At 38.7% G+C, this 21,711-nt stretch overlaps 1 protein-coding gene across 1 annotated transcript in view; it reads left to right on the forward strand.

The window, feature by feature from the left end:
- Positions 1–21,711, forward strand: part of LOC149274408 (serine/threonine-protein kinase BRSK2-like) — an 87,428-nt gene that overhangs the window by 50,359 nt on the left and 15,358 nt on the right. Inside the window, exons 2-8 of the mRNA XM_089505545.1 lie at positions 2,043–2,137; positions 6,601–6,686; positions 14,525–14,665; positions 15,972–16,088; positions 18,548–18,581; positions 21,132–21,200; positions 21,329–21,475. Coding sequence (XP_089361671.1) covers positions 2,043–2,137; positions 6,601–6,686; positions 14,525–14,665; positions 15,972–16,088; positions 18,548–18,581; positions 21,132–21,200; positions 21,329–21,475 — 689 coding nt within the window. The remainder of the gene's footprint in view (positions 1–2,042; positions 2,138–6,600; positions 6,687–14,524; positions 14,666–15,971; positions 16,089–18,547; positions 18,582–21,131; positions 21,201–21,328; positions 21,476–21,711) is intronic.

Consider the following 21,711-nt stretch of genomic DNA (forward strand, 5'->3'; position numbering starts at 1 on the left):
TTAGATCCACAGATGCTCTTATTATATTATATTATAAATATTATTTCTCTGGCATCTTAGAACTGGATGGACTGTGACCCGAAGACCTTCAGTTGGTCAGCCTACCTACTCCCAAAAACATTCGGTGCGGGTATAGTGTAGGTCAGCTGAGGGAATTGAGGACATAATGAGGGAGTCGGGCTGACCAAAGAAGACCATCCGTAAATTCTTAGGTCAATATTTTATTATTTTATTCAACTACAAAAAATTAAAAAGTATCTCTAAAATATTGACCAAAGAAGAGCTCTTAGGTCAATAGAGATATATTTTTTGTAGTGGAAGCTTATGCAGAATTCTATCATATAGAGCTTTTGCCCATGGTTAGATGGAAGCCCAGCAAGATCATCTTCCAGTTGACATGGGTAGACCTAGGTCTATGTAACTGCTGGAGCCAACAAGATATCAAGGTTAAAAACAATATCTAGACACAGTCATATAAGAAATTAAGATGTAAGATCCATCAAGAAAAGATTTTAATTTCAGGTCCCCTCAACGACCACAATTTAGGATTGTTTGGGCTTCAAGGGGGCTGGAAGACGTTTTCGCAATATCGGTACATCAAAAATAAAAAGTCTGCTTTTGGCTAATCTGTCATGTTGTCTTATGATAAAATGAAATACTCTGTGTATAGAGATGTTTAATATTCTCACAGATCGCAAAATGGTAATTTTCGTTGGTAAATCCCCCAAAGAAAATTAGCTGCGTCTTTCATAAGCGACCTTTGTGTTAACGCTTCAGTCAGAGTCTTTCTGTTATGCGCCTTCAAAGAGTTTTTGTTTTAATACCTAAGGGTTCATCTCCTGAATCCTGTTCCAATTTACTAAAAGACAAACGGTAGAGAAACCTCAGTGAATTCTAGTTTACCTGCTGTAGATAAGGCATCCAAAAGACAGCGCAGATGATCAGAGCATTGGATTCTATACATGTATACAGGTGACAGGTGGCTGTTAGGTCACATTGAATATTGTAACGAGCAAATAATAATGACAACTAGGGGGGAATCCTGCTGGAAGTACAAAAAAACCCCTAAAATAACAAAGATTGGAGTGCTTTCTAAGTGCCTTTTTAGAGCAGCTGATGTGATTGGAAGCTAGAAAAAGAATGCACTTCTTGGATTGTGAGTTGGTGGTTAAGTCCCCTGCTTCTAAGGAGTAGAACTTAGAAGTCCAATAGATTCACTAATAAATAATTCACACTGAAATAATATTTTCTGTATTCTATTATAATAATTTTCCCTGTGATATTCAACTGTAATTCCAATACATCAGTCCAACACTAAATGCACAAAACTTGTAATGCCCAGTGCCCCATGCAGCCCCATGTAAGTACTTTACTAAGCATTACATTACTGGCCTTTGGTAGAAGCTGCAGCTCAAGAGCTGTAACACACTATCCTCTTCATGGCGCCACTTTCAAGCCACTGATTGCTTAAGCAGCCAGTCAACTGAAATCAATGGAAGAGATTTTTGTGAATACACAGGGGATCACCATTTTTGGGGTTTGATGCTTAGCCAAAGCTTTACAACAAATAGTGTGAAGTTTAAGAGAACCTATTCTTTTATAAGGTCAGTGAGTACTCAACAGAGACTTTACTAAACGATCTGAAAAAGTTTACACAATTATTTTGCTTAGTTTAATAAGGTTTTGGCTTATGTCCTTTTTTGCCCAGTAAATTCTTAAGTTGTGAGAACCGGGTCCTCTTGCCCTTCTGTACCCGTATGATCTTTAGCATTATTGTTAATTTTCTCTATCCTCCTACTGTAATAGTGATATGGAATTGGCTTCTGATCCATGTGTAAATATAATGTAATCTTGTTAGTATGTCTGGGCGCGTTGCGTTTAGTTTCGGAAACCAGCTAATAGGAAGGACAATGGTGGGTGTATAGACGAAAAGTCCCGGGACATCAGGAGATGGGCAGGAGGAACATCGAGTCCCAGTGTTTATATCATCTGTACCAAAAAAGTTTTTTTGGGTGATTAACTATTTTTTTTTTCTGATACAGGACTGGTTAAGCTTGGAGTCCATTGTATAACAGGACAGAAAGTGGCGATAAAGATTGTAAACCGAGAAAAGCTCTCAGAGTCTGTATTAATGAAGGTGAGTGAGCTCTTGTTTCCAGTACCGCCATTAGTAACCAGTATGTGTTGCCAGAAATATCTGTGTGCCTTGGGTGCGAGAAACTAGAGCCGGGGCCAAGGTGGATAATCAGTTTCTGCCTGCTTTTGGGTACGTTCCTGCTGTAGAAACAAACTAACCTTGCCAGAAACCATGAAGCTGGCCCTACACGTGGACCAATGACTTCATCACCAACGTACTGTTCATCGAGTGTATGTCTACTAGAGCTGGGAAGCTCAGCACTTAGGTTATGTGCCCAATGCCTCCTTGGGTGTATTAACCAACCTCTGTCCTTTGTGGTTTGGTTGATAACAATATAACAAAAATTCCAAATACCGTTTAGGATACGTAGGAATTTAAGCATGCATGGGATAGGCGTATAGCTATCGTGAATTGAAGACGAGACCAAGGGCTGGTTTAGGCTTGAGTCTTTACAGCAGGTAAAGCGAGCAGATTCGATGGACGGAATAGGTCTAAACTGCCATCAAATTCTATGTTTGTACATAGCCAAGGACAAATATGGGGGAAAAAAGTCACAAACAGGAGGTTCTTCAATAAAGTCTTTTAATGAGACTCAATGAAAATAACAAAATGTAGACAATTCAGAAAATATATCACCATATCGGTGGTGTATAAGTGGATTATGCAGCTGTCTATACAGCTGTTGTGGGACTACAACTCCCATTATCTTCACCGAGCCGGCCATTGGCTCTTTAAAGGTGTTGACAGTTATAGTCAGGGTTCAAAGCCCTACTAAATGAGCAAATCATGGATGTTCACCAAAGCAGCCAATTTTCCAGATGAGTTATCTTCGAGGTTAATTAAAGACTAATCACCTTTTGAAATGATTGGTACGTTGTGCCAGCCAAAGCGTGATAAAAAGTATGAGTTTTTATTTTTTTTATCCCTGTTCCGTGCTGGCGCCATTGGAAATAAATGAACACAATACATTGACGGTCAGAAAAAAAACAACATATCTGTCTACAAGGTTTCTTTCAGTTTGACACTAACTCAAGACCAGTCCTGTTTTCAGCCCTCGATTGAAAAAGAAAACGGATTATATACAATAAAAAAGAGAATAGACCATTCATAGCTATAATGTGTCCTTTTCCGAAGGCATGGGGATTATTAAACTCCCTGTCCTTCCTCATAAGGGGCTGTTACGTGTCTGTGTGTCTTGGAGTCTTCAGTTGAAGTTGATACCTTTTATTTAAGCAACATAGACAAAGATGTAACATTATATATATATAAGCTTTCGGGACCTCAGAGGTCCCTTCTTCAGAGAGGTGTTTTATACTATGAATTCTATAGATGTAGAGGCAGATACACTATATGGACAAAAGTATTGGGACACTTGACCATGACACCAACTTTTATGACATCACACTCTAAATACATAGATATGAATATGTAATTGCCCCCCCCCCCTTTGCAGCTATGACAGCTTCCACTCTTCTGGGAAGGATTTCCACAAGATGTTGGGAGTGTTTCTATGGGAATTTTAGCCCGTTTATCCAGTAGAGCGTTTGTGAGGTCAGACGCTGATGTTGGACGAGACGCCCGGCTTGCAATCTCCGTTTCAGTTCATCCTAAGGGTGTTGGATGGGGTTGAGGTCAGGGCTCCGTGTGGCCGATCAAGTTCTTCCACCCCAAACTGCGGGGTGAGGAATACAATTAGTGAAGGAATACAGCATACAGCCTTTCAAATCTTAGTATAGGTTATAAGTTTTTATAACCTTGCACGAACAGAAAATCTGGGTGGACAGATCTAGAACTAGAAGGCCCTGCCGTCTGATGACATAAGAACAGCTAACGGCTGGATATGCCGCGGCGTTGTTGGTCAGCAGCACGCCAGGCACTTGCCCGTTATGCCAGATGGCAACTCCGGCCCTGATGAGGCTGGAAAACGTTAAAGCTTCGGAGAATAGCAACTGAAGATACAAAAGAAATCAGATCGAAAAAAAAATGTGTCCAGTCAAGCCAGTTGCACACTGGTGATGCAGGCAAGCATTGTGAGCAGCTGGGAGATTGAAGAGATGAATTCTGGATTATAAGGTCATACTTGACATCTGGCACATCAGTTTCAGCGTTGGCTTAAATCCCTTCCCTTCGGGGCTAGTCCGTTTATAAACGCCAAACCTCCTGTACTTAAAAGGAAAAATATCAGTATTAGTACTTGAGTGATTTTAACCATTTAATGTCTGTAAATAATCATTGGGTACATTATTCTGCCAAAACCAACATTCTCGATTGTACAAAAGAGAATTTGTTGTAAATTAGCAGCGTTAATAAGTGAGAGATCATCTGAATTCATATTGGCGCAGGCATTACTCCTGTTATATTTTCCGAGGGCAGGAAGCTTTGGGGTTTATTCACTAACTGGAGTATTGTCACGAGTGGTTTCAGCTCCCTCACTTCACTGTAGTTTCTCCAGCAGGAAGGACTAATCTGCCCCTGCATAATGCATAATTCAGCGGGTAAAGAGAAATCTTAAAGAACTCTCACTGATTAAACTATACATTATACAGGGCCACCGAGACTGGGATCGGCTCTTTATAATGCGCAGTAAAGTTGAAACCACAACTATCCTGCAAATTCTACTGATAACTCTCCGTTTAGTAAACAAGCCCCTCTGTAGCATTTCCATTGAAGTAGGGGCAGCCAATCGCACATAGGCTAGCATGGGAGTAGCGGCAGACAGCTGCAGTGCTCAGTAAGCATATATGTGATTGGCTGCTGCAGCTGTCTGTCTTCCATATGAATACTTCAGTGCATGTGCATGGAGTGTACTTAAGTATGCTTCCTGATTTTAGTAGAGACAGCCAGGGGAGGAGAGGAATGAGACGGAAGTTCATGCACCAATTTGCATGCAGTAAATACATTGTCCAAGCAAAATAGCCAAGGTCCTTTTTTCGTGACATATTTGGTTTAAGTGAACAAGAAGACCAGGAATGATTATTTTTTTAAGCATGGGTGATGCTGGTTGTTAAAAAAGGAGTTGTTAAACTACCCCCAAAAATGCCAGCTCCCCAGACTCAAGTTAAAACAGAGCTTGCTTTAGATCAGCAGCTTACCTAAATAGGCTCACAATTTGATTATAACTCCCACTAGGCCTGGACTGGCCATCTGGGCAAATGTCTGGTTGCTGAGAGCATTGCTTGTTTTGGCAGATCTGGTGAATCCGGCCGCCGGCTGTACACGCAGCAACACACTGCAAGAGTATAAAAGTATAATATGTGGTTGCCATACATACATAAATTGGTGACCGCTGTCCTTAAAGTGCCAGGTCTGGTCAAGATGGTCATCCAGCTGGTAGGAGTTCCTTATCTTCAGGATGGAACTAAAGCACCGCAAATAATATATAAATGGTTACGCTCAGTCGGGTGTATGTGAAGAAATGTTTCGGTGGGGCCCCATCACCATATTTAACATGTTTCTTCTTTAAAACGCTAAATGATATGTCCCCTACCCAACAGGTAGGGCTTCCATTAACTAGTAAAAATACCTCTGTTGACAAATATTTATATGCATATAGGCTTAGTCTGATAAAAATAAGTCTACAGGGACAGTTTATCTTAGCTGTAAAGTGATGTATGACTGAGATTCTCGTTTGTATAACATAACAAATGCCGTTCTGTCGCTATTAATCCTAAATATCAGTGTTTTGCGGAATCGCGTATTGTAATGACTGACTGGCGGCAGGAGATAAAACACATTTAGGTTATTGTGCTTATTTTAAGAACAATTCCCCCTTGGCCTTATTAAGTTTGGCACTATTCTCGGCAAATAAATAGTCATGAATTAACATGAATCTGTAAGGAAGTTAATGGCTCGCTTGCGAATGTACTATTTACATGGGAATGATGTAACGTTGACCATCCTTCCAGAAGATGTGTCGGGCAGGACAAATACAGTTGAAACATACCCAGGGCCGGTCTTAGCTCCTGGGGTGCCTGGATCTTGGGGTACGATGGGCACCGGCGTTTTTTTTTTCCCTAGAGAGACACGTCCAAAGTGGAAGAAGCCCCTGGGCCACTTTACTAATGGCAGTTCACCCTATTGAGGACCCAATTCCTGTGTCCCTCTTTTCTAGGAGCTCAGGGTGTCTGGTGGACACAAGTGTATTCTAGTGATCGACTGCCCTATAATACAATATACAACAATGTGTATACAAAATATTCCGTACGCACAACGTATGGAATTCCAGATAGAGATTTTGATTGCTGCCATATGTTGTATTTCTGCATTTTAATCTGTATATTATTTTTCTTTTTTTTTTTTTTTCTTTTTGCTTATTACGATTTTTTTTTTATCCGTTTACCGATTGATACATAAGAAAGAAGTAGAGAAATATCCCAGCGAGCCAAATGTTAACTTTTTTTAAACTATGCTTTTAATTTGTACTGATTTTTTTTCTTTTTTGCTGAAATCCTCTATTTTTGCAGGTGGAAAGAGAAATCGCTATCCTGAAGCTGATTGAACACCCCCACGTCCTCAAGCTGCATGATGTCTATGAGAATAAGAAATATTTGTAGGTATTTATAGACATTACCTTGCTTCTGCCAACCTGACGAGCTTTGGGTATCAGTGTGCATTGGCATGACGGTTGCATACATTGTACGTGCTGCGGGCAGCAGATTCTAGACTTGCCTAGTAATGGGGATATTATGTAAATCGCAGACGTCCTGCCTTTCATGTTTATCTGGGTTACTGATCAGGTATAAAGACAGATGTGAAGTGTTTGTTCTCCGGTTTTAGGCTTACATGAAATGTTCAAAAGCGTTTTGCAGACGGCAATAGATTACCGAACATTGCGCCTGATTAACATAACTCAGTGTTTACACGGCAGTTTGTAAGAACAAGGAGGGAGGACACATACATTGCCAGTTTTGGATGAGAATACAATTTAAATATTTGTTAGGAAACTCGATAACGTGTAGAATTGTGGACCTGTCCCGTAGGACCCTTCGAGTAGGGGGTACGTAATTGCCAGGGGCAAGAGCACCGTGTCTAATTGGGTCTATCAACTGTGGATAGCTGCTTACATTAACACTATGATAACCATAACTGCCTGTATTAATGATATATATAGAGGATATAAATACACACACGCCTTGGTGCCACAGTCATAGATGATCACTCATTTATGCAACACAATTACTCATTCATACACACACATACTTATTCATGTACACATATGAGCATTTATACATTCATAATCCTTCACATATTTTTATCCACACATCCACACACATGTATACATTTCCATGCTCTCTTCTATATACAGGAATGTCCATGTACCCACTTATATGCATACACAAAGCCATTTATACCCACAAATACACATTCATTTGAAAATTAAGTGGGGAAGAATGATTGTCTTCTGCCCCCACAATAGCCCAGCTAACATATTTCGGAGACATTGTAGCCATACCTGGGAACTTCCCGGGGCAGGATACCCGGATCTCTCCCCCTTCTGGGGTGTAGTTAAGCAAAGGGTTCCTCAAAAATATCCAGCTAGTCATAACCAAAATATCCAAAGCTGATACAAACCTGCGATTAAGTACCAAGATGACAGTTTGGTGATGCTGGTACCGGCTCTTAACATAGTTAATACCAGTTAATTACCTGTCTATCACACATACTGAAATATTCTATCTACCCCATCTGGCTCCTCTTTTTCGTTCATTAGAAAGCTAGGCTTGGTGCGTAACATGGTGTAAACATAGGTTCGGTTGGTTGGGCCAATCCCTTAAGGGTCAGATGTTTGAGGACAGTCCCCAGAGAGATGCGTTTTTATGAGAAGAGGATAATGCAATTAAGCACAAATGTAATTGTTACACATATTTGTTGTTATATAGCTATTTCCCTTTTGGCTGTGTGTAAAATTTTAGAGCTCATAATCATTATAATTTTAGACCAGCTGCTAACCAAGTTTTGTGCCAAATTTGAAATTGGATCGTAATTTTAGAAATCAATCAGAAGTAAAACTTTTTATGTTACAACAGTTTTGTTTTTTTTTAACCAATATATACATTGACATTTTGGACAAAAGAGAAAAAAAAGTGAATACAAATATGTTTATTGTAATTATTATTAACATTAAAAAAGTGCCAAAATATTCATGCTGAACAACAAAGAGATAAATAATTCCTTAAACACATAGAAACCCTTATGACCCCTATATTGATTAGTGAAAATATCAAAGTTTAATAATTATAGTTTTTATTAAAGTATTTCTATGGTTCTTCATGTGATGAAATGGCTGTTAAGCCCTATTTTAGATGCATATAGAAGTTGATATTGAGTGGATGTAATTCATTTCAAAACTCCTCCCCCAGCTGCCTATACGGAAAGTAGGGCGCATACCTCAGTATGCCTCTTGCACATGCTCAGTAGAACTCCATTGAAAGCAATGGGAATAGCAGTAGCCAATCATATATGATGTTTTGCTAACATACGTGCTATTAGATGCCGCTTTAGTGACTTCAGCGGCTACAATGCACAAGAAGTCTTATATTATGACACCAGTAATTAAACAATACATGCTCTAACGTGATTGCTGTAAATGCATTGGAATCTAAATAAATCAATGGGGACTAAATAAATAAAAATACAGTTTTAAAGACATTGCTTTAAAAATGAAATCCCCCTACTTTATCTTTTTCTTTCGCCTAAATATTTACATAAAATAATTTGAATAAAGAGTTCTACAAGAACCTCAAAGAGATGATCCTTTGATTTTATTTTTTATCTTGAAACAAAATGCATTAACATACGTTCATACACCTGGGAACCCGTGGATTTGTCTCCTGAATTTTAGGATTTTTTACACCAGTCTCAAAGTCTCCAGGTGAATTGACAGATTCTCAAGGTCACATAGTCTGGAAATGACTTTGTCTTATTCCACTGTGGTTGAATTACACCCGAACATCTCATGCAGATAAAGCAATGACGTGTACCGGTGACTTCATTCAAAGTATCTTTAACCCCCGACCATTACTAGAGTCGTTTGTTTGCCACCATTTGTAGATCACGTCAGTAGAATGTTCATGATGAATTATTAAGGAAAATAAAGTTAGAAGACTCTCGGTGACAACTTCTATAGAAAAGTATCGTTATGTACATCCAGCAATTAGGCTGTCAGAGTAGGTGGGTAATTACCGTATTTGCTCGATTATAAGACGAGGTTTTTTTCAGAGGAAATGCTCTGAAAAATACCCCTCGTCTTATAATCGGGGTCGTCTTATAATCAGACCTCAAAGTCTGACTATGAGACGACTAAGATCCAGATCCCCCGCAGCTGCAGGGGACCTGGATCCTCCTGTCCCCCCCCCCCCCGCCCCACTTACCGTTACTTCAGAGTCCCCGGTGTGCAGCTGTCATGTAGCTGGGGCAGCGTGTAGACTCAATCATAGCTTTTATTAAAAAAATTGTTTAAATGAATTAACATTTACTTGTAAAACTTTTTTTCCTATAGGGTCGTCTTATATTAAGGCTTTTTCTTTTTTTCCTAAATTAATATTAAGATTTGGGGGGTCGTCTTAGAATCAGGGTCGTCTTATAATCGAGCAAATATGGTATATTGTCCCGGCGTGTCTAAGCTGACATGCTCGATTCCAATTTAATGAACAAAGCTGCAGGGAGGGCAAGGAGACAGCTTGGTTGTGTAGACCCTCCTTCCAAAGCAAGAACACAGTGGTCTTTGTGCAGGTCATTTACTCTGCCGTTGGTTGAAATGCTTAAAACATCCAAAATGTAATCAATCTTTTTTTTTTTTTGGACTCCTGGGTAAATTGAGGTGAATTATGAATTTGTTAAAGCAGTATACATTAGATGTTTTTTTGGGGGGGAAAAGCCCAAAATGATATATTTTGCAAACGTTCTCCAATATTCACAATGTTACACCACAATCTGTATTTTAGTATAAAATATAATGCTTTTTTAATTACATTTTTATAGTTGATCCTTTAAACGCTAATCCATTGTAGCTGGTGGCTAAGACCCTACTAAAAAATAGTTCCAGGCCTATTATAGAGGAGAAATGTTCAAAAGTACAGGAGGTCATAATCTAAAAGCTAGAGGGTCAGGGGCTTAGGGGCCTAACCTAAGGACGTTTTGCTTTAATGAGAGGATGGCAAATAAGTGGAATGGCCTCCCAGCAGATGTGGTATACACTTAATACATTGGATAGGCATATGGCTATCTAGAATCTACAATGAGACCAACAACGGATTAAGTCGGAAAACTGGGCAGAGTAGACGGGACGAATGGGTCTATGTTTCTATGAATATTTTTTTTTTGCTTATATTAAACATAGAATAAAGCATATAGGTGAGGTCAGAGGTAGAAGATCACAGCAGAAAACTTAAAAAAATAGCTATGTAACCATTTAACCCCATTACTGCCAGTGTCTACTTGTTAAATGCTCTAAGTGTTCTCATTTTGTTTAAAAACAAAGTGGGCAATGAGGGTGTTCTTGAGTAAAGTACCTGGCATGAAAGATCCGTAATGAGCGTTCTCTGTCCTGAGAGAGTCCCATAATGAGAAGGATCTCGGCTCTAAGCCGTACAGCGGACAGCTCTATAATGAGAAGAGGTTATATTGAAACATCAGTATAAGCGCATCTTAACTGCCACGTTTCCGAGGATTGCTACATTTGATATGAATACTCTGAGCCAGACGGTTCCGTTTTCCCATTAACTTGTGACGCGCACATTTGTAAAAACTGTAATTGCATGTCAAGGCGTCCCTGCGACATAACAGGTGCTTGGCAACAAAAGCTTCACCGATAGAACGGGATGTGTCACTTTTTTGACATGAAAACATTAGTTTAGAGGAGTGTGAGGAGAACTCTAGCCTGTGGACGGTTGTGGGGATGCAATATGCATGGGGTATAAGAGCTCCGACTATTTTGGGGGCTATACTGATTTTTCTGTTACCGATGTGCACTTGCCGCGGCATTGCTGTTTTCCATCTTGAGTAGTTGTATGCGTAGGATGGGACGGTCGGATCTTCACGTATGCCAGGTACCTAAACACAACCATAAACCAAACTTCTAATGGAGACAGACTGAACACATCTGGCCCATCATACCCAAGTTTCCAAGTGCATTTACTAAGCCCTAGGTTGAAGCTCCCAACTTAGAGATCTGAAATGTAGCCACCGAAAGTAAAACACAACTAGAACTCAAGTGCGCTCTGGTTCGACCCATCTAGGGGCATTTGTGGAATCCCCTGTTTGCTGTTCATATGCCTGTGAGATGGGAGTAAAGCTCAGTCTCAGAATTCTAGCCATTGTTTCTTGCGGATCTAGGCATTCCTAGATTGGGTGAACTCTATGAATTTTCTTTGTGTGTTTTACCGCTAGTCCAGATGTGATCCAAATGAATTCATCATCAAATGAGACTGGAATCTCCTGCAGAACATGGGCCAAGCCTTTCACCGAACAATTTATTGTTACCAAACAATGATGTTCTTGTTGAACACCTTAGCGCCAGGAAGAGATGCTATATAATAATCCAATCTTTTAATATCACTCTTTGCAGATATTTCTTAAAAATGCAGAACATAGTTTTTATTTTTCTTCTATGTCAAGACAGGTAATTGAATCAGTGTTACCGCTCCACCTATTTGTCTTTCGTAATTAAAATGTCTTTGGTTGCCCCTAATAATAAAGGAAGGTCAGCGTGATTAATTTCATTCCACACATTAGGAAAGCCGCCGTTATCGCTGTTAACCTTTCTGTGAAAACTTTGAATAGGCGTCAGGTCAAAAGGGTCTTTCTTGTTTAATGAAGTCTATTTAATTGTCAGGACATCACCATTTCTCACAGAGTAATATGTCGTAAGTCCATAAATGATACATTTCACTTGCAGTTTAATTGATTATTCTCATTTATACAGGATCTGGAAACTGTTACATATTCTCTTTCGTACAGAATCCTCAAACGTATCCTGATTTAAAACTCTGATCTGCTACATCATAATTTATTTGTTGTGCTTAAGCGCCTTTTTTCCCATTAATACGATTGGAAAAAAATAATAATAGTATTAATTTTAAAAAAATATAATAATATAAATATAATAATATATATATAAAATATCTAAAATATATAAAAATAATAATAATAATAAAAAAAAAATATATATATATATAAAATCAATAACAACAATTAAAGGCAAGGTTTAGTTAGGGGGGGTAATTAATCACTGGAAAACATTGGAAATACTGAAATGTTATACTCAGAGAAAGTAGAAAAGCAACAGAGGTGGCCACAAATGATTTAAATGTAGCAGTTGACGGATTTACTTAAATTAGTGCAACTCTGCTGGCCACGAACAAGTAACTAGGAAAAGGGTCTGATTTATATAAAGAAAGTTGAATTGAGTCAAGTTGGCAGTCCAAGTTCCACAAAATCCAAAACAAAAGTTAGTTCAGGAGAAAGTTAGTTTTCCCACAGCTGTTCGAGCTCTCGATAAATGACATTTGTCAAATTGACTGAAAACTCAAAAAGCCAACCCAACAAAAACTCTAGAATCTCAACAATGCTTAACAGCCAGAAGTCACAACTCGAAAATTCATCTCCACTCCACTCCACTCGACATCATCTTTAGTGAATAGAAAAGCTGCTGTTCAAGTCTGTATTGTCAAGCAGTGTCGTGCTGGATTAGACATATCGTAAATTTAGACTCTTGCAAAATCTCAGGTATATTACCAAATTTTCAAGTGTCGTGAAAAGGCGGGTGCATCGGATACAGGAGTACAAATTTGCCTATGCTGCATAATTGCTCATGAGAGCAACTGTGCAGTTCCACAATGATAAGATGATGCGGTCGCAGCATTTAATCGGTAAACACTTTTGAGGACCAAGTTGTAATCAATGTTAAATAATAATAATAACAATAATATTCCAACAGTGCTGAACAGTGGAAGTCAAAGGTGCTTCCAGGTCGGATACGCTCTCCCTCCCATCAGTAGGAGTCGGAGAGATGGGTCCTCCAAGTCACAAAATATAAAAACACACATATTATTAATAAAAATAGATTATTACAAATATATATACAAGTGACCCGATAGTGGCAACATTTTTTTTTATTTTACAATAATTTATTTTGCTTTAAATCTAATACATTGTTGTCTGATCATAGATTGATGACTCTATATGTCATTGATTATTGATCAGTTTCACCAAACATCAGACAGCCAATGATATGATCTGATGGGTGCTTCATTTTTTTCCTGAGAAACTTTCGTTGTAAAGTGATACCCGAGATTTTAGGGTAAAACAAAGACCTACCCACCTCCGAGATGCACGCAACCATAATGCATTCCCCATGGCCCCACGCTGGTATTATGAAGTCCTTTCCTACCAAGGTCAAGGAAAATGCATTTCCTCTCAATATAATTTGATCTAATCAGTCGCTAGATTCTGACCAGAAAATTAAACATTTACATTTAAATCTTTTTTTAAATCTCGTCGTTTTTTGCTGACACGGCGCTTAGCTTTTTTTTTTTTTTTTCTGGGCAAAGCACATCTGTCATCTGTAGATAACAGCTCCACTTTACATGAGAAACACCAACTTTTTAGCTCGGTTTTCTAATTTCTTGCAGCTGTCACACTGGTAATGTTTCCCTCTACGCGTGGCACAAGTGAATTGTGAATTCTGTACCGTATAGACGTGTAATGCCTGAATGTATTTTGTATTTGTGAATGTGAAAAATCGCCATTGTGGCCTTTCTTTTAAACCAAGAGCAGGCTGGCATCCTTCAGCCCAACAAGCCAGCCAAGTGAAGTAGCCCAGGTTAAAAAAAAACGATATACCAAGCACCACCAGTCTGTGTCGACCATCATACTGGAATTCGCCAATCCAAAAACCAGGAGAACACGAACGTTTCGAGACATTAAAAAGCTAAACTTACATATTGATTTACCTGCAAATTATCTCAAGTGCCCAATGTACCCAAAAAGTGGAACTGCATCAAAAAGTCCATTTTTTTACAAAACGGTTGCTTTGCTTTCCAGCTGATATAACACACTTTGGTGGAAAATATTAATCAGAAGGAAGCATGGAATCTTGAAAAATAATGCACTTTTAAAAAAAATTAAATTCATATTAAAATAATTCTAGTTTTCAAGAGGAGGCAAAAACATTGCTTGGTTGCTATAGTGATTGCACAACTTTGATCAATTTAATTCAGCATTATCGTTTTTATTAAACTACAGCTTTCCTTTTATATATCTCTCCTGTTGTCTGTGATATAATAATTATGCTTTTTTTTTCTTTTTAAATCACAGTCGAAAATGGTTTTGCTTGTAATTAAATTGAGTAATATTTTGTTTTTTAGTATTGTATTATATTTTTTTCAGATATCTGGTGCTTGAACATGTTTCCGGCGGAGAACTTTTTGACTACTTGGTAAAAAAGGGCCGGCTAACTCCAAAAGAGGCTCGAAAATTCTTCCGACAAATCATATCCGCTCTTGATTTCTGTCACAGTTACTCCATATGGTATGTTTGATTTTTTATTTTTATTTTATTTACTGTGGATGCTGAAAAAAACACTAAAAATAACCCAGTGTTACAATTCAGCCTATGAACCTGAAAAAAAAATCTATGAGAATAGAGGAAAAAAATTATTAAAGGCCAGATGAACAAAGGAAAAAAGATTTGCTCGGATGAGCAGGAACAGAAAAGCAGGAATTGATGGCAGATCAAAATGATTTTAGCTCACCTAATCTACGGGTTTCCTGCTTGACTTAAAGCTTTCAACTCCATTTAATCCTTGCCGTATTTTCATTTTTAGGTTAAAGTCCAACCTTCTTAAGTGTATTTTAAAGTGTCTCTGTTTATATGGGAAAAGCGCTATATTCAATTTTTATATTGAATATTATATATACGCTGCATGATTTAAAAAAAAATTGTTTAATGTTTAATTCACATTCAGTATGAGAAAACAGGTACTTTATAGCATGTATGTCAGTGTTTAGAATCCTATATTTCAGTGTTCTTTACGCTGAATAAATGGAAGTATTCTTGTTTAAGGATTAAAGTAACCAATAAGCGTGTGGAAGTTCACATTTTTCACATCCCTAGGAACTTCCCATGGCTGGGTTTTTTTTCACCAAATATTGCTTTTCCACTCAGAGTTTGACATTCACCCGGAGCATTTCACCCAGAGACTCAAAACGTAGTTATGTCTAAGTGCTCCAATAAATGTTATTTCTAAAGAAAAAATAGGTTTCTTTTTTTCAATTTGGATTATTACAATTATTACAATTCAGTGTAATTAAATACAAATATAGCACAATTAGTCAAGGATGATAGGGGATATATTACAACAGCAGAAAAGCTGCAGTTGCCCAATCATGGCTTTTAAAACATATTTTTAATTCCATAGACCTACTTCTGCTCCATGGTTTGTCTTTAGGTCAGTTTCTGCTTTCTCCTGGCAGGGGATTTTTTTTGGCCATGCCCATTCCCACCTACTCCCTACCCAATCCCCTCCTACTCCCTACCCAATCCCCTCCTACTCCCCACCCAATCCCCTCCTACTCCCTACCCAATCCCCTCCTACTACCTACCCAATCCCCTCCTACCAAAGACAGTAACGCACTAGCCCCGCCCTATGCGTGGCTAACCACACCCCTTTCCTGAAACCACTATAAAAGAGGGAGAGCTCCAGGAAAGTTTCCAAGTCTGGTAACCAAACCCAATTAAAAAAGCCAAATATAAAACCTTAGTCTTATTATAGACCTGCCCGTCTTAATCTTCAAAATATGTTTTTTTTTTCTTTCTTTCTTTTGACCGTGGGCAGCCACAGAGACCTGAAGCCCGAAAACTTATTGTTAGATGAAAAAAACAACATACGAATAGCAGATTTTGGAATGGCGTCACTGCAGGTCGGCGACAGTTTACTAGAGACCAGCTGTGGGTGAGTACAGAATTATCTGACATGTACAAAAAGTATATTATATAAGAGATACATTATAAACAAACCTTGGAATGTAACAAAAGTTCTGATGGGATTTACGTCAAAGGCATCAGTCAGAGATATCGGGTTTTACTGTACATTCAAACCCAGTAATTCTATGGGATTTTTTTTTTCTGGTCTAGAGATTTTTACTCAAGTCTCAAGTTCACTGTATGCCCTTCCCTCCTCGGATTTCAGAACTAACTTAATAGTAGTCGAGACTCCTGCTTGGTACTTTGCCTTACAAATATACCATGCTTGAAAATCTCTCTTTCTTTTGGTTAACTCAATTAAATTAGTTTCAAAACTCTTAAGGAGGAAGCATTTCAATGAGGACCGCCATTAGGTCCAGCCAGCAACTGGAGATACACTACATAGAAAGTTCATGAGACAAGTGCGTTAATATTCTAAAGAATATCAAGGTTTATTCAGAACCAGGAAAGATTATACCAAGCGCTCAGTTTCTTTAGGTTCCATTTTTATTGCTGAACACAGCAAGAACATAAATGTAGCAGGTGCAAACCTCTATGGACATGAAGTCAAACTCAGAAGGTCTGAGATGTAGTCAGAGATCCCAATTACACAGACGGGTCAAAGCTCACTTTGGTGAAAGCACGTGTTTAAGATTGTTGGATTTCCATGCAACTGTTGGTAAATTTATCATGGTGAAAGTCTGTGTTGACCAAAACATTCACTTTATGTATACAGTTTATAGAAGACCTGTATATGCAGGTCATTTGCTTTCTTCTACTGAATTTATTAACATTTGCACCCCTCTCCAAACTTGGTTTGAACAAACACAAGGTCTTCTCCTGTCTTAGTCTTTAGGTTACTATTGTATTGTCCACATGGGCGGATCATTGACCAGGGAGAGCAGGATAGAGATTCAATTCTCCCAAATCAAGCAAGACTAAAATATAAGATTCTTGAAAGATACTGTGAATTAATTTTGGAAGGAGGCAACCTAGTGGGGTAAAAACAAGGGGTATTATGCAGATACCAGTAATACCCTCTTGTCTAGTCATTCATCAAGGTTCATGCGAGTATCTGCATAGATTACAATTACATTTCTGCTTGAGCATTCAAGCAGTGATCAATGATCCTTTTACTGACAGCCCTGTGCCAGAGTAATAACTTTATCCATACCACGCTGCACTGCTGGGCTTCCAAGAAAAACTGCATTACTTTCTGTGATTTTGCTGCGACGGCAACCTGGAAGTAGTCCAAACAAATTACTTTTCTTGCACCACATGCATCTCCCTAGTGATATTTTTTGTGTGATTATAATTCTTACACAACGGCACAATCTTGTAATGACGAACGTGGACTAAAATGTAAAACGTACCAGAATTTTGTGCATTTTTTGTGCTTTCTGGAGTATAGAGCTGGCTGGGTCAGTAAAGCAGCTAGAATTAATCTGGAAGGCTGATCGTTCTAGGGGCTTCTCAGTATGTGGAACGGTATGAACGTGTTCTCCTTGAGGTCTCTCTTGTTTTTCCTGGACTCCTAGTGAATCATAGACCTGCCCAGGTCCTATTAAACCCCCTAGTAAGAAGGTATAATGGTTTTGGTGGCAAGTTGGCATCTGTGTTCTAAAGTTAAGATTTAGGTCTTCATTCTAGAGCTCTTGGTAAATAATATGTTTATTCCTTTGGAAATCCACAATCATAATCCACAATCATCCACCTCACAATCCACAATCTTATTATAATGGAGTGAAAAAAACCCAAAATGTATAAAAACATACATAACATTGTAGTAAATGGTTTCTCTCAAGCCTACAATGCTCTAGAGAAAGGAAAGGGCTATCGTACCGCTTTACGATGAGCTGGACCTTCATATTTCACAGAAAGCCTACATATATTTTTGTGTCCGTATAGGCAAATTTAGTTTTCAGTAGGATTATCATGGAAGCCCTGAACCATACATCAGCTACATATCTACTATATCTATGTATATATGTAGAACCTTTACACTTTTATAAAATAATCATATTGTCGTATTGTGAATTTGGTCCACAATCGTGACAAACCAGCAATCTAAAAAAAAAAAACCTTAACAGAGGAAGGGCTGATTTTGATTCTGTTCTAAACATGCACATAACTCATTTTCGATTAATTAATTAAAATATATTAATGGAATGTTCAAAATATTGTTTTTTTTTAAGATTTCTCAAACAAATTTTGAAATACACTTCTTGAAAACGTAAAATAAATATTTGTTACTTAATAAAAACAATAATTTTGTTGTGTATGATCTGACTTGAACACATTACCATGTTTCTACCGAAGTCTTTACTTTAACTCAACTAATTAACACATTCTCAAATTCCTTCCTGTGGCTAACATCTTTCTTCTTTCTTTCTTTCTTTCTTTCTTCTTCCTGTTGCTTTTTTTTTCGTATTAAACATTCATCGTCAGGTCTCCTCACTATGCATGTCCAGAGGTGATCAAGGTAAGTCTTAGATGTTTTTAAACTTTTGGGGCTATGTTATTTCATCCTCTGTATATACTTCTACATCTTATTAAAGCTTCATGGTTCCATATGTTTCATTTATACAGTATATGGCTGTTTTTTTATTTTTATTGACACTTGGCTGATTAGAAGGCCATTGAGACCAATAACTGCTATAATTTACAGTACAGTATTATTATCCGTACAAGTATTTGGATAATCTTGCACTAGGGTAGGCAAACTACAGGTGTCCACCTGATAATGAGCTACAGCCCTCCTGGTCCTTGACTGCGGTCGGTCGTTGTAGTTCGTCAAGAGTTGGAGATGGCCCACGATGTCTGCTTCTGGTCTCGAGTAAATGTCTGAATGATTTACAACCACGGCATTTAGTACACCTTGTTCCCAGCAGTTAATGATACAGAGTAAAAGAGATATCAAGCTTTCTGCAGTGTCATACAAAGTGACACGGCATGGTATGATGGTAACATTGATATGACACGCAGGGACACCGTGGCCTTACACAACAGCTGCAGGCGTGTGACATGTTTATGCAGGTAATCAAAAGTGAATACATGGTGCCCAGGAAGCAGAGCCATTGTGTCAAGCTAAGGATGCCAGAGGAGGTCCCCCTGATTCATTTTTACTTGCGCCAGATCTGACATACGTTTGTACGTGTGCCAAAATGGACAGCAGGTCTGTGTTCCATATTTCATTCTGATATGCTTTATAGAAGTCCTATTCTGTATGGCAGTTTACAGATATGATATCTTAGAAACATCTTGGGAGATATTTTAAATGTGTCTGAAAGACTTAAATAATGTGTAATGCTACTTTCCCGGTGACAAAAATGTTTGATAATTTTATGAACAGTATACCTTGAAGTATATAAAGCATCAAAGCCTTAATTTAATATCATCCACAGCACCACTGATGTGGGAGGGAACTCCCACTGACATCATTAGGACTGCCCACCGTCAGTGGGACTGCCTGCAACGTCAGCAGGTAGTCCTGGCCGTAAAAGGGGGGACTCCAGGTCGCCGGGAGCCTAAAAGGCTCACTCATTTTACCCTAAATATGGAGCTCCAATCAAATGCTTTCATTTGTAATTCCAGGGAATGATTGGCATTTACCCGTGTAGGGTAATCATGTTTGAATTAATACTTCATACATCAAATTATTGATCTCAGCATTGTATGCTTCTAGCGCTGTTTAGACCAGGAAGGAGTTAATATTTTGCCCTTTCTTAACAAAAATATAGCACACTGAAGGAATTCTTGCAATACGTCGGTGAATTCTGCAATATTTCTTCAGAGGCAGCAGGTTTACTCGCTCCACTTAGGTTTCCTCTGCACTGACAGCTTCATTAATCTTGAATGAGATCAATTGATGTGAATTGACGCCGCTTATGATAAAGATGCCGAACTGCACGAGGAAGTCTGTAGATCTGGGAGGGACCCCAATGAAACAATTCTTAGAAATGATTCTTAGCTATTTTTTTTTTAGACCATTACGGGCATCTCATGCCCCCCCACACAGGAAAAAAAGGACAAGAGCAGATATTGAAGTGCCCCGGGAGTAGGTGCAATAGGGAATGGGATATCAGACTATATCATATGCCATTTATTATTTTTTAAGGACACTTTTATGATGCTCATACTCTGTGTGTATATACATTTCATTTAATTGCTAAGAGTCTACAGCTGTTACTATATGCCACTCCCATCCTTGCTAGTTTTGTTAACAATATTCACTAAAACAGGAGTTGCGGTTTTAACTCGGCAACTTAATGATGCATTATGAAGGTCTAACCCCAGTGAACATTTAGTGCAAACAGTATTAAACTGTGCATTATACAGGGCCAGCACATCCCTTCTTGCAGGAGTCACACAACACGCAGAGCTCATAAGTAAACATGTTTCTTTGTGGTATCCATGACTGGTACCATAAAAGCAGAATTTCCTCCAACATGTTCACTTAATGTGTTCTCTACGTGTTCATGTCATGGTCATGGATATGTTCTCTACAGATAGACACTTTTGAATGTAAATAATATTAATAGCTCTGCCCTTAGAACATGCTTCAGTAGCCCCAGTGTGTCCAGTTCTTGAGTTCATGATACTTTGTTTATCAGGCAAACCTGGTAAACAGACACATTTCTAAATGTGGAGAAATGAGTTTTCTTGGCAATTGCTCTGTACGTAGCACGTGGCGTAGAATAGCTCCAAAATCACGGATGGTTGCGGTGAAAGATTCCAAACTACTACTTTAACTAAGAGGTCTCTGGAATAGACCTTAAGTAGAAGAGGCAAAACCTAATTGAGATGCCCTTTATCCGAGTGCTCACTGTGCCCACCACAGAAGAGGCTGGTTGGAAGCATTACCTTGCGTGTGATCATGCAGTTGCAATACGTGGAGTGTTTGCATTGTGTTTCCTTCAGCAGATCTGGTCTGAGCCTCGTAGAATATCCCTATTTATATAAAGATATGCGAGAAAACTTTAACACACAAATAGAGAACCTACTGAGGCAATCGCTTCTTCTTTTCTTAAAGGGGGAGAAGTACGATGGACGTCGGGCTGATGTATGGAGCTGTGGAGTCATATTGTTTGCACTCCTTGTGGTAAGACCCATGCTTCTACTCTACATAGACGTGCTTTTTCTTAGTGTTGTGAATAAATGTAAATAGTCTCGATCACCCAACAACTCTGTCAATAAGTGTGAGTGTTTAAAACGCTTGTTGTTTTCCAGGGAGCATTGCCCTTCGATGACGATAACTTGCGGCAACTTCTAGAGAAGGTGAAACGGGGGGTGTTCCACATGCCTCATTTTATTCCTCCGGATTGTCAGAACCTGCTGAGGGGCATGATCGAGGTGGAACCAGAGAAGAGACTCAGTGTTAGTTTAACATTTTCCATCTGTCTAATAATAGGCAGCTCCAGTTTTCACACCGTACCTACTTCATTGATTTCAGCAATGAAACCGTAGCGACCGGCCCTTGTTTATCGAGATTCAATATGGCCGTCAGAGGTGTGCAAATACTGGAGTTGCTTGCCACATCTCTATACCCTTATTACCCTCCGCTTCGACTCTTTCCACACTCGCATGTCTCTTTTTGTCTGTTTATCATGACG

Source organism: Sceloporus occidentalis, unplaced genomic scaffold (assembly GCF_023333645.1).
Source record: "Sceloporus occidentalis isolate IW3139 unplaced genomic scaffold, rSceOcc1.0.p SCAF_333, whole genome shotgun sequence".
Lineage (NCBI taxonomy): Eukaryota > Metazoa > Chordata > Lepidosauria > Squamata > Phrynosomatidae > Sceloporus > Sceloporus occidentalis.